Below are 13,535 nucleotides of genomic sequence, written 5' to 3'. Positions count from 1 at the left end.
TAGAAACTTACCACTGTTACAGACTTCGTGTGTATCCTTCCAGACATTCTTACACATTTACAATCATTAAGAAAATATACACTTTCCTTTTCCCTACACAAATGGGATTGCATTGTATGTGCTAGTGTGTAGTTTTTGTTTGCTCATTTGATGTCTCATAGATCTCTTACTGTGATAGTCCATATCTTATCCTTTCTAACAACCAGTACTCTATTAGATACTGCTTTATCCAGCCAAAGATATTTAAGATTTGAAGATATTTATCAAAGCTTCGAATATTGATAGATATTGGCATACTTAAATATTACAGAAAATACTGCTTCTTCATAAAATATGTGTCTTGTTTGTTGAAAAAATACCTTTGTTTCTACCTCTTCCTTAGATTTTACTGCTATATTTTTATATACCTGCATTTTTGTTTAAGCATATTAGGTATATTATATTACCTTTGTGCTAAATAGCCTGCCAGAACACTAAGAAGGATTTGATAATTCAGCATATTATTGGTTTTTATCAAAACATGTGTTGTTAGACTAATAATTTAATAATCCATTAATTTTTAAATAATCAATTTTTATTTAATTGTTAAACTAATAAGATATTTTTCTTTTGTTTTAAGTATTACATAGAACAGTTTCCTGAAAGCTTGTTTGGTTTACAAATAGAAATAATGCAAACGTGATATGAATAAATAAGTTTGTTATGAGCCTTGAAAACTCAGTTTTCCAAAAAGTTGTAGTAGCTCTTTCCCCATCTTGAAGATAGGCTATACAAGCGATTCTCTTTTTTCAGAAGCATTAGACATTCACTTATATTAGTCATTGCTAGAAATAGTGTCATATTTGCTGGACTTGACAGTTATTCCAAAAGGTGAAAGTAGCATACCAGTAAGCCAAACAGTTGGATTTTCAGAATCCTTCCAAGATTACATTTTAAAGTTTTTTTCTTTCTTGTTTTTGTTTTTAATAGGGAATTCAAGTTTGGACCAATGCTAAGGAATGCTTTAGCAAGATGTAATCCTGTGAAATGAATTTCTCTTCAATCAAAGTGCCCCAGAACAGAAGCACAAGTAAATAAAAAAAAATAAAGTTGCTATCCAGTATACACAAAAATATATATAAGTTGAGTAAATTCAACTTTCTTTAATTTGATTGTAGTTGTGTTAATATAGCACAAAAAGGATGTATTTTAATGAATATTAAATATTATAATTTGAGGTTTTGGGGACTGGTGCTGATTCCAAAATGTTAATTTGATAATATATACCAGTATATTGTTTGTCAGGCTTCTGAACCAGTGACTGAATGAAAGATGTTAGATAATATGTTTGTTTCAATGCCAGTTGTTTCAGATCTGTTTCTGTAGGGAATTTTTCCCCAAGATTGCATTCCTGTCTTTACTTAGTAAGACCCACTAATCTGTTATAGGGGGTTATTTTTTCTTGCCTTATAGTTGAGCTGTTTGGTTTGACAAAGCTCAGCAGAAACTTAGTGTGAACTCTAAGGTTTTCTCTCACATTCATTGATGCCCCCTATAACATTTGCATACACTAGAAAATGCCTTCAATTTGTGTTTTACCAGAATTTTGATACTGGTCAGAAATTTTATACTGCCAACAAAGAAGACTCAACTTCTCAAATATATAGTGGAACGCATTGTTATGATCCAGGAATTGCTATATAGAAAGTTTTAATTGAATATGTTACATGTAAGCACTAAATTCTTCTCAATTCTTAACCTCAGTGATGAGCCTAAATTTACTATGCTTGGCTCTCTACACATGGCATTTCAGGGTACAAGATGTAGCATTTCATTGTATAAGATACATGTAGTGAACATATGTGTTAGTATCTTCATTATTAACATCCTTCTTCTCTATTGCTTGGCTGTAATTTTTGTAAAGATAAATTATATTGTTTATATGGTGTGTGTGTGTGTGTGCGTGGTATATGTTCAGAAGCCAGGTATCCTCATTTTGCTAGCTTTGCAGTATTTTAAATGTGTTCTCATTATTACTAATTAATGTAAAAAAAAAAAAAACTCCCCAGTACTGTTCAGCATTTGACTTTTTTACATGTTTAAAATGTTGCTGGATTTTTGTGCTGTTTGCCAGACTTACAATAAATAAATGAAGTATTGTGCTGATTTTCATATTTTTGTTATTTTAACAAGGTGATTTATACATATTAGTATCTGATGCCCTGTGAGAAAATAATAATAATACATGCCATATTATGTTTTGAAGTATTTAACTGTGTAAATTTATATTAGGCCAGAATTTGGATTTAAAAAAAATAAGATGCTGAAATGAGATATAACTTTTAAATTTTTACTTTTTTTTTTTAAAGATAAAATTGTCGGAAACAAAAGTTGTTTGTATACTCACCTCATTCCATTGAATTGTATCATCTCTTGACTCATGAAATAAAACAGCTTTTCATTTGGCACTTAAAAATCAAAAGTCTTCTCTCCAAAACTAACCTTAAATTAAATGTAAAATGTATTAGATTTTTCCCTACTAGCTGACTTAGTTTGAGAAGGCCATTATTACCTTTTTTTTTTTTTAATATTTATTTTTTAAGGTTTATTTGAGAGAGAGAGTGCAAACCAGGAAGAGGCAGAGAGAGAATCTCAAGCTGGCTCTGTGCTGAGAGCACAGAGTCCCACATGGAGCTCAGTCTCATGAACTGAGACCATGACCTGAACTGAAATCAAGAGTCGGACACTTAACCAACTGAGCCACCCAGGTTCCCTGCTACCTATGTTTTTAGAGATGAATTTAGGAAAAATATTTTTCTAAAATATGCAGATATTCACTTGGTTGTGTGTATGTTTAGGAATATCTTGATTTGGGTTGACTTTTTAAAAAGTTTAATTTGATAGCACAAATCATCCCTTACAAAAAAACAAAAACCTCTTAAACTTTTTTTTTTTTTTTTTTTTTTTTTTTTAAGTAGACTGCATGCCCAACACGGGGCTTGAACTCACAACCCTGAGTTGCATGCTCTACCAACTAAGCCAGCCAGGCACCCCACCCCACCCCCCCAAAATAAAACTCTTAAAAGGAATTTTGTGATGGAAATTATTTTTTGTACGATCTACAATAAGTATAAAGAAAATAATCTGTGCAATAACCCTTTTCACTATTTAAAAATCAGAACTCTAAGATGAATTATTAAGGAGAGATGAAGTTTAAATTTTCAAAGCTAAATATAAAAATATAAGCAATGACTGAAGAAAAATGACTCATTACATTAATGTAAATAGTAATAGAGGAAGATTTCATCTTGACAGTGTACTAGTGATGCAGTTGATATAGTCAAAGCATTAAAATCAACTGAAGTCATACTTAACCTTCATTTACATCCAAAACTTAAGTATGTCTGAATGAGTCACTGGTAATTACAACATAGCATCCAAAACAGGAACTGCGGGTTCTTAAAATTCAAGCATCTTTAGAATAAACACCCAGCTTGGAATGGAATGAAAAACCAAGAGTTATATAACAGGAATGCTAGGCTTTTTATATCTTTATAATCATTCTTTAGATTTATATTCATAGTCTCCCCCTGGATAGAATTTACTGATTCTCATAAAAAGTTTTACCTAAAAAAAAGATTTAAGAATTTCTTTCAAGGGTGAGTAACCCAGAGAGGTCAAATCAGTAGAATTATATTTGCTTCCTAAATTATATAGCTTTTAATACTTATATTTAAAGGAAGGAATAAGCTGTTGAAAAAGATGAGCACATTAAGTCCAAAATAAATAGAAGAAAGGAAGCACAAAATTAATGATATTAAAAATAAAGTTACAAAGCCAAAAGTTGGTTCTTTGAAAAGATTAACAAAATTAAAGCTCTAGGAAACCTAGATGAGAAAAGAAAAAGCACAAATTCTTATCAGGAATGAGATGGGGGATGTTATTATAGATCTTACAGAAATTAAAAGGATAATAAGGAATATAATGGGCAACTTTTTTTTTTTAAATTATGGGCAATTTTAAACCAATAAATTAGATGACGTCAACAAATTCCTTAAAAAATACAGCTTGCTAAAACTGATACAAGATGAAATAGAAAATCTGAGTAGCCTTATACCAAATAAATTTATTATAAAAAATATTCCTACAGAAGAAAACTCCAGGTCCATGTGGCTTTATTGATGAGTTTTCTCAAACACTTAAAGAAGAAAAAGCTTTCATTCTACATAAACTTTCAGAAAATAGGGAAAAGGGAATACTTGCTTCCCATTTTTTTTAAATGAGGGGCACCTAGGTGGCTTAGTCGGTTAACTTCAGCTCAGGTCATGATCTCACAGCTTGTGAGTTCAAGCCCTGCGTTGAGCTCTGGGCTGACAGCTCAGAGCCTGGAGCCTGCTTCGGATTCTCTGTCTCCTTTTCTCTCTCTCTGCCCCTCCCCAACTCGTGCTCGCTCTCTTTCTCAAAAATAAATAAACAGTAAAAAAAATTTTTAATGAGAAAAGCATTATTACCACAGTACCAAAACCGGCCAAAGATACCTGGAGAAAAAGTGATATATCAATATACGTCATAAACATAGATGCAGAAATTGCTAAACTATTAGCTAATTTGACACAGCAATATGTAAAGAGCATAATATGTCATGATCAAGTAGAGTTTATCTCAGAATGCAAGGTTGGTTTAACATTAAAAGTTAATTACTGTAATCCATCATATTAACAGAATAAAGACCATTTTCATACATGTAGAAAAAGCATTCGGCAAGATTCAACACTGATTTATTATTTAAAACTCTCAGCAAACTACGTGCTCTCTTAGGCAGCACGTATACTAAAACTCTCAGCAAACTAGGAAAAGAAGGAAATTTAATTTGATAAAGGGCATCTGTGGAAACCTACAGCTAACATACCTAATGTTGGAAAAGTTAAGCCCATCACTGGACAACTGCCTGTCAGACAATATATGTTCCCATTTCTCCCTCTTCTACCTTTGCTGAGGTTTCTCCAGTTTTTACCCCAATGTTTCTGCAACTATCGCCATCCCCTGTTGCTTCCTGTGCTCATTGCCGAGGTCTTTCTCAGTATTTGAACTGTGAAGCAGATGAATGCCCCATCTGTGAAGCTCAGAGAGTATGTTCGCCAGGTAAGCAGTCCCAAGGTCAGAATGTTTGGGGAATCTATTGATTCAGCAGATAATTATAAAATCCATCCCCAGATGAAGGTGAAACTAGTTGATTCAGCAGCAAAGAGCCCAAATGAATAAAATATTCCTTTCATGTACTTATGTGATAGAAACACCATTCAGCAGAAGACAAGGAGAAATTCCTAAATATTCAGTGCTAAAGCCTTCATTTTAGAGGATATAGCTTCAATCGCATCAAATCAGAGCTATCAGAGCTGAAACAGGCACAGTGCAGTGATGTGGCTTGCCCAAGATCCCACAGCTAGTAACTGGTAGAGGCAGAGTTTGACCTCACGTAGCATGCATCCAGAGCCTGGTACTTGTTGAGGCTTTTCCCTTTTGGAGGAGTAGGGGACTTTAGATGTCAACATACCTGGAAGAGAACCTCTGGGACAGACCCATGAGGGTGGGGGAGGGGTGGAAAAGGTAACTTTCATGATGCTCAAACTGCGAGATACTTGACAAGAAAATGTCTTGGGTACTACTGGGAATGGGAGAGGAAGAGAGAACAGAATGAGGCGGGCTGTGGGGGAAATACTAGACTAGTTCTCCAACTTGAATGTGTTTGTGAATCACTTGGGAATCTAGTTAAAACAGGCTGTTTCAGTAGTTTGGAGTGGAGCCTCACTGCATTTCTAATAAGCTCCCAGATCATGTCAGCGCTACAGGTCAGACTGAGTAGTGAGTGTTAAAGAATATATACATAAGTATAAAATATGAATCATAACTAGCTTTTAAGCTAATGGCCTGGCCAAACCAAGGGCCATTTATTTACAGTTATTTAGCAAATACGAAAATTTATACAAAAGTTGTACAAAAAATTAGGCAATACCAGTTTCTTAGTTCCAAGTTTACAAGTTGATATCAGAAGCCAGATTTAAAACATGTGAAGCCTTAATAAAGATGAGTAGATGGGTAATGATCAAAAATTAAGACTGAAACAATAACATGGTAATAACAATAGTATTAATGAGGGTGAGAGACTTCTTGTTAAATACAGTCATTTAGACATTGGTCTATCTTTGTGCCTTTAAAAAATTCCTCTAAAATGACAATAAGGAGGTGTTTTTGTTTTTGTTTTTGTCTGTAAAGTACCATTCAGGACAAAGAGAACAGAAGAAAATAACTGTGTACAATAAGTGTTCACAAAATTTTGGAAGATAAAAAGATGGAGGAGGTGCTAATTGACTTAAAAAAATGGTGGCTGCTGAAACTTACATGCCAGTGGCTGGGACTACTAATAAGAAGCAAGCTAATTGACACAGTCGAATCCCAGAAAGACTCAGGAATTAGATGAAACAGGCATACTGGTAAGAAGGAATAGGTGTGGGGTTAAAAAGGGTGGGGAAAGGATTGGTTGAAAGTCTGTACCAGGAAGAATTAGATTATTTGTGGAGTCTAAAAAACAAAGCAAACAAAAAATAGAAACAGACCCATATATACAGTGAACTGATTGATGGTTGTCAGAGGGGAGACAAGTGGGGTGATGGGCAAGATGGGTGAAGGCGAGTGGGAGATACAGGCTTCCAGTTATGGAAAAAAAATAAGTCATAAATAGTAACAGGAAAACAGTTAATATACAAAGAATTGCCCTCACAATAGCATCAGGCTTCTCTGTAAAGCAAAATTTGTTAGATGCCAGAAAAAAATAGAGTGATGCATTCAGAATTCTGAAGAAAAATGATAGCCAATTGGATGGCCAAACTGTCAATCATGTGTGAGGCAGAACAAAGACATTTTTGAATATGCAGTCTCAAAAAATTACTTTCCTGGGACGCCTGGGTGGCTCAGTTGGCTGAGTGTCCAACTTCGGCTAAGGTCATGATCTCATGGTCTGTGAGTTTGAGCCCTGAGTCAGGCTGGTGCTAACAGCTCAAAGCCTGCAGCCTGCTTTGGATTCTGTGTCTCCCTCTCTGCCCCTCCCTCCACTCGTGCTCTGTCTCTTTCTGTCTCTCAAAAATGAATAAACATTAAAAATAATTTAAAAAATTCCCTTCCTATGCACCCTTTCTCAAGAAGCTATTAGAAGATGTGCTTCCCCAAAACAGGAGCATAGACCAAAAATCAGGAAGCCATGAGATACAGAAAACAGGAGATCCAACATAAAAGAGAGATGAAAGGTATGCCCAGTGTATGATGAAAAGGAATCCTGGGAAGGCACTGTCCAGAGTGGAGTCAAAGTCGGGGGCTCCCGGGGGAAGATCACCTGGAAAAAAGTCAGAATTGTAGGCTTAGGTAAAGAGTTGACAAATGTAGAATATTGTATTTGGAGGCTGTTTGAGTGGGACGATGTAGCCGTAGATAGGAAAGTAAGCAATAGGGGCTCCTGGGTGGCTTAGTCGGTTGAGCGTCCGACTTTGGCTCAGGTCACGATCTCACGTTCCGTGAGTTCAAGTCCTGCGTCGGGCTCTGTGCTGACAGCTCGGAGCCTGGAGCCTGCTTCAGATTCTGTGTCTCCCCGTCTCTCTGCCCTTCCCCTGCTCATGCTCTCTCTCTGTCTCAAAAATAAATTTAAAAAAAGAAATTAAAAAAAAAAAAGTAAGCAATAAAAACACAAGGCTATTATAATATTCAAGAGAAAAGGAACTGTTTTACACAAAAAGAATTATAATCAGAATTTACTACATGGCTCTGCAGTTAAAAATATTTACATAACTATAATAATGGAAACATAACAATCACCTCATCCAAACACGCGATAACAACTGTAGTAGAGGGCTGGTCAGGGAGGCCCCAGGGTGGCTTAGTTGGTTGAGCCTCCGACTTTGGCTCAGGTCATGACTTTGTGGTCGTGGGTTCAAGCCCCTCATTGGGTTCTGTGCTGACAGCTCAGAGCCTGGAGCCTGCTTCAGATTCTGTCTGTCTCTCTGCCCCTACCCTGCTGGTGCTCTGTCTCTCTCTCTCAAAAATGAATGAACATTTAAAAATTTTAATTAAAAAAAATTCCAAATAGTGCTGTAGGCATGAAAAGTTGTGTCCTTCCTCTCTCATTTCCCATCCCTCTGTCTCCCTGTTTTTCTCCACAGGGGTAACCACTGCTGTGGAAATGAGATCCTACTGTACGTATTTAACATCTTGACGACTGTTCCATGTCAATACATATGCCTTCACCTCTTTTTTGGCCATATGGTATCCATAGAGACCATAATTTATGGTTTGAAGGATCCTTCTAAAAGGTTAGCATCCAGAAGTAAGTATGACCCTCCAGAGGTCAGCCCAACGTGAGCAGGGTGCAGGAAGACTGCTCAGGGCTGGTGATTAGGCATCACTCACTTCCTGCCAGAAAGCTAAAGACCACTGTGTGAATCGGGGATCTTCACTGCTTCCCTTATACCTCAAAATTCTCCAGAGCCAAATAATTTGCCTTTGCTGCACACACACACACACACACACACACACACACACGCACGCGCACACACACACGAAGAGAGAAATCAGTGTTCTCTAGATCTGTATCTGTAGGTAGATTTATAGATATAGACACACACACACACACACACACACACACACACACACACACACGGAGGATTGGCTTCTCACTGGGGCTTATTAGCATATCAAAATGTTGACCCAACCTGAGGGAAACAAACACTCTTGTGTTGATTAAGGAGGTGACTAAAGAACTCCCCTATTTCTTCCTGTCCCTGTGGCAGCCTCTTGTGACGTCTCATTCCTGTTGCATATCCCACCTCTGTTTCCTTCCACCTCAGAGCAGCCCTGGAAAATCAATGGAAGGGACTATATCCTCTGATTAAGAACTTGCTTGCTTGACCCTTAACCTAGACTCAGCTCTTTCTGTGATTGGATCCCAGAATCTTCAGTTAGAAATGAGCTTAGAGATGATTTCTTCTATTTTAAAAATGAGGAAACAGGACCAGAGAGGGGAAGTGACTTGCTCACAGTAACACAGCAAGTAAGTGCAGATAGCTGACTTCTGGACAGAGTCCTTCCTTTGAGTATTTTCTTTCCATATTTGTCTCCTGATCTAACGGGGCTGTGTGGCTTGGCCAAGACTCTCTGGCTATCACATTTCATCACATGGTCAATGGCCAGAGGGTGGGTGGGGGACTGAAAAAGGGAGAAAATGAGCCCTTACACCAGTGGTTTTGGTGGGGAGCACAGGAAAGCATTTGGCTGAAATGAAGGTTTGAGATAGACTGCATTTCAGCCATCCAGGGACTTTGGACAGTTACTGTTGCAAACACTCTAGAGTTCCCTCCTGAACCTGAGCCTGTGTATGTGACACCTTGGTGCAGGAAGCCAATGATACCCGTGTTTAACAGGTGACCTGAGCCCCAGGGAACCATATGTGAGCTGGATCACACAGCATGGCCTGGGCCAGGCCTGGGAGTCCTGGATCCCACTTTGCTTGGCCCAACCTCCAGAGAAGTCCTCAAAGGCTTTTGAGGGGTACCCATAGAGGATGGGCAGAGGGTTTCTTTAGTTGTTGGCAGAGCCTCAGGAGTCCTGTGACCTTCCCACCTGCTGTGAGTCACCAAGCCTGTCTGACACTTGAGCTCCCGGTGGCTTCTTTTCGGACCCAGCTCATGTTCCTCTCTGGGGGACATGCCCCAGCTTGGAGGTAACTGAAGACCCCTTTCTCCTATTAGAGATGGAAACTGAACCATAGCTTTTGGTGGGGCCCCTGGATATTCATGACAAGGTCACTACTTGGAAGCAGGCTAAGAGAACATGGTATTATGGAGAGCAAGGGATGCTTCTTGCAGTTCTCTAAAGTCAATTGTGTTTGTGTGCCTCAGAGCCCTTGGACCTGCTGCTTCTCCTGCCTGAGGTGGGCTCAGCTCCCAGCCCCATCTCCTTTATCTGGAGAACCATCCTCACAGACTCACTCATCTTAGCCAGAATCTCCTCTGGGAGATCTTCTCTCTGAGCTTCTAACCAAAAAGCCTCTGGCTCCTAAAATTCCCCATTCCTCCCCTGTCTTAGAATTTAGCATCAGGTACTGAAATTACTGGTTTCAATATGTGTGTGGCCAAGTTCTATAAATGACCCACGTGTGTTTGAAAAGAATACATCTTGTTTAGCTATAGTGTGCAGTGTGCCATGCAGGGCCATTATATTAAGCTTCTAAATTGTGGGGTTCAAGCCTTTTTTTCCTTAATTTTGTTTTTGTCTGCTTGATCTATCAATTATGGAGAAAGGTGTATTAAAATCTCCTACTTCCATGTAGGACTTGGCAATTTATCCTTATAATTTTGTCAGTTTAAGTATGATACAAGTTGAAATCTTTTATTAGATGTATGTAGTCTTTTAATTTTTATATCTCTTAAAGATTTAAAAATATTTTAGAGAGAGAAAGCATGAGTAGGGGATGGGGGCAGAGGGAGAGAGAGAGAATCTTCAGCAGGCTCCACACTCAGCACAGAGCCCAACACAGGGCTTGATCCCACAACCTTGGGATCATGACCTGAGCCAAAATCAAGAGTCAGACGCTCAACTGACTGAGCCCCCCGGGGGACCCAATTTTTATATCTTAATTGAAACCTTTATCAATATGTTATGCTCTGTTTTTTTTTTTTAATTTTTTTTAACGTTTATTTATTTTTGAGACACAGACAGAGCATGAACGGGGGAGGGCCAGAGAGAGAGGGAGACACAGAATCTGAAACAGGCTCCAGGCTCTGAGCTGTCAGCACAGAGCCCGACGCGGGGCTCAAACTCACAGACCACGAGATCATGACCTGAGCTGAAGTCGGATGCTTAACCGACTGAGCCACCCAGGTGCCCCATATGATGCTCTGTTTTTAATTATATCCTGACTTGTCCCCCTCCCCCCACTTATGTAACGAGCATTTTTCCTTTGGAAACTTAAGGACACCTATAGATGCTACATATGGATAAACTATAATTTAATGAACTTGTCCTCTATTATTAGATATTTACTGTTTCCAATTTTTCACTTTTATAAATCACACTGTAGTTAGCATCTTCATATACAATTATTTCAGATTATTTCCTCTATTCCTCTATTCCTAGTAGTGGAATTACAAAGTCATGGTGTATGAACATTTTAATGGCTTGTCATGTATGTTGTTTCTTCATAGCTGTTGGCCAAATTAGAATTTTCAACGCAAAGTCACTCGGCTCTCGTTGAACTATCTTTTCCTAAAATCCCTCAGTGTTTTTGGCTTCGTCTTTTTTGTCAATCAGGCATCCCCTATATTTGTGCACTTGGCAGACAATATATGTAATTGAGAACTTAAAATATCTCTGCTAAACATCGCCTGTTAGATTTGGCCCATCCCCTCCAACTTGCCAGTATCTCTTAGCCTCTGATTTGGCACTGACTGCCACCGACGTGGGGTCCATGTCTTCTGTAGCTTCACTCAAGTCCGGATGGAAGTGATGAAAACAGAACCCTATAAGGATATCGAGTTCTTTTCCAATAAGACTAATAGTTACAGTTTATTAAAGATTTACTAGGCACTAGGCACTACACATGCGTTAACTCATTGGATCATCACAACCACCCCCCCACCACCACCACATAGTAGGTATTATGGTCACCATTTTAAGATGTGGACACTGAAATTCAGAGAGAAGAACTCTAACTGGTCACCCTGCTCTAAGCTAGTGGAGCCAGGATACCCACCCTGAACTCGGGTTCTGGCCTGCGACCAAACCGCCACAGCCCTCCTCTAGAGGAATCTACCACCAGGTGGCAGTATAGCCAACGAGCTCAGGAACTTCACTTGAGAGCTGAAATTAGCCACAAAACTGCATTTTTTCCCCATAAAAGCAGCACTGACTCTTATTGACATGCCTAAAACTAGATTATTCAATAAAATAAACATTAACCCAGCAGGCACATTCCTCGGGGTAAAAAGATAATAAAATAAACAGACCTTTGAACTTGGACCTTTCTAGCCTAGATTTCATCAATATAATTCCTTGGGGGAAAAGGTCTGTTCCTAACTCATCTGCACTTGGATGATTCTCTCTGATTTTCTGCCCACTCCGTGCTGCCTTTACCCCCCCCTCCCCCCCCCTGCAGTAGTGCAGCCCCGCAGTAATCGCGGCTACAGGGCAGTCCTCCATTGGGAGAGCCTATCAGAATCTGGCTTAGAGAGGAGGTGTTCTCGTCCGAGCCCTCCAGGGGTTCAGATAGTCCCGGTTTAGGGGAAAATCCCCGACTCAGAAGGGCGTGTCTCTTTCTGATCTAAGAGTCCACAAACCCCTCGCATTTCTTCCATCCTCCAGTCACATTCTGAGATGTTCTGCCTCCTTAAAAAAGTAATTAAGTAAATGATTATTATTTTTTCTTTTTACATTTCTTGAACAAGCATGAGGGTTTTTGCTCTCTGATTTCCCCCTCTTGATCAACAGCATATTTGAACACAAACACATGCTCATTTTGTCGAACTGTACTATATTTCAACAGAAATAGAACATAAATAGGATGTTGTTAACATTCCACTACACACTGGTTCTGCCTGGATGGTCCCGGGTTGAGCTCAAAGCCGCTCCCAGTGGAGTCCTTGGCTGTGAGCTGACGACCTCCTAGGGCTTGGGGAGGGTCTCTCTGCATCACCCCAGGCTGTACTGGAGTTAGGGACCTCCGGGAAGGGGTGGGAAGCTGGGGGGTGGGTGAACTAGGAGAAGCTGGGGTGGGGGGAGGGAGGGCAGTTTGGGGGCCCTAGGCTGCAATCCAAGGGTTCTGAAGTGGAGTTTCAGGCCTGGTTTGACTCCTGGCTCCACCTTTAACAAGTTCTGTGATTTCTGGTAATTTATCTAAGTTTGCTGAACCTCAGTTTCTCAGTGCAAAGTGTGGGTACATATAGCACCTACTGTGCCGAAATGTTGTATTAGATAAAGTAATGCACATCAAGTGCTTAGCACAGTGCCCAGCTCGTGTTGTCCTAAGTGCTCAGTAATGTTGGCTATTGTTTGGTTTAAGTAAAGAATCAGAGACAGCTCATGAAATCATGGACCACTACTGCTCATGGGCCCACAGACACCATCATAGTTTGTGCATGGTCTGAATGTTTGTGTCCCCCCAAATTTATATGTTGAAGTACTAATGCCCAGTGGGATGGTATTAGGAGGTGAGGCCTTTGGTCCCGAGGGTGGAGCCCTCATGAATGGGATTAGTGCTCCTATAAAAGACCCCACAGAGCTTCCTCCCCTGCTCTGCCAGGCAAGCACACAGTGAGAAGCTGGTAGTCTGCTACCCTGAAGGAAGAGGATCTTCACCAGAATCCAACCATTCTGGCCCCCAGAGCTGTAAGAAATAAATTTCTGTTGTTTATAAGCCACCTAGTCTGTGGTATTTGTTATAACAGCTTGAAAGGAGTAGGAGAGTCTAATTTTCTTAAATAACTAGGTGTCTTGCTTTATCAGCTTGAATGAAAATA

General features: G+C 39.3%; 1 protein-coding gene and 1 long non-coding RNA gene across 4 annotated transcripts in view; both read left to right on the top strand.

The window, feature by feature from the left end:
- The window catches only part of SNX4 (sorting nexin 4), a 69,206-nt gene extending 67,061 nt beyond the window's left edge, over window positions 1-2,145 (top strand). For both annotated transcript variants that reach the window (XM_045037051.1, XM_003991725.4), the window contains one exon: window positions 970-2,145. In XM_045037051.1, coding sequence (XP_044892986.1) covers window positions 970-1,017 — 48 coding nt within the window. In that variant the 3' untranslated portion in view covers window positions 1,018-2,145. The remainder of the gene's footprint in view (window positions 1-969) is intronic.
- Window positions 2,146-4,362: 2,217 nt separating this feature from the next.
- On the top strand, window positions 4,363-10,545 carry LOC123379975. Of its 2 annotated transcripts, none has more exons than XR_006585121.1 (3): window positions 4,363-6,470; window positions 7,180-7,280; window positions 8,187-10,545. It is a non-coding gene; the product is annotated as an uncharacterized LOC123379975 (long non-coding RNA). The 2 variants fall into 2 exon arrangements; XR_006585120.1 differs by having other exon boundaries at window positions 7,177-7,280.
- The last annotated feature ends 2,990 nt before the right edge of the window (window positions 10,546-13,535 follow it).

This window comes from Felis catus, chromosome C2 (genome assembly GCF_018350175.1).
Source record: "Felis catus isolate Fca126 chromosome C2, F.catus_Fca126_mat1.0, whole genome shotgun sequence".
In the NCBI taxonomy this organism is placed as follows: Eukaryota; Metazoa; Chordata; class Mammalia; order Carnivora; family Felidae; genus Felis; species Felis catus.
The sequence above is the reverse complement of the archived record's forward strand: the minus strand, read 5'-3'. Positions and strand labels throughout refer to the sequence as shown.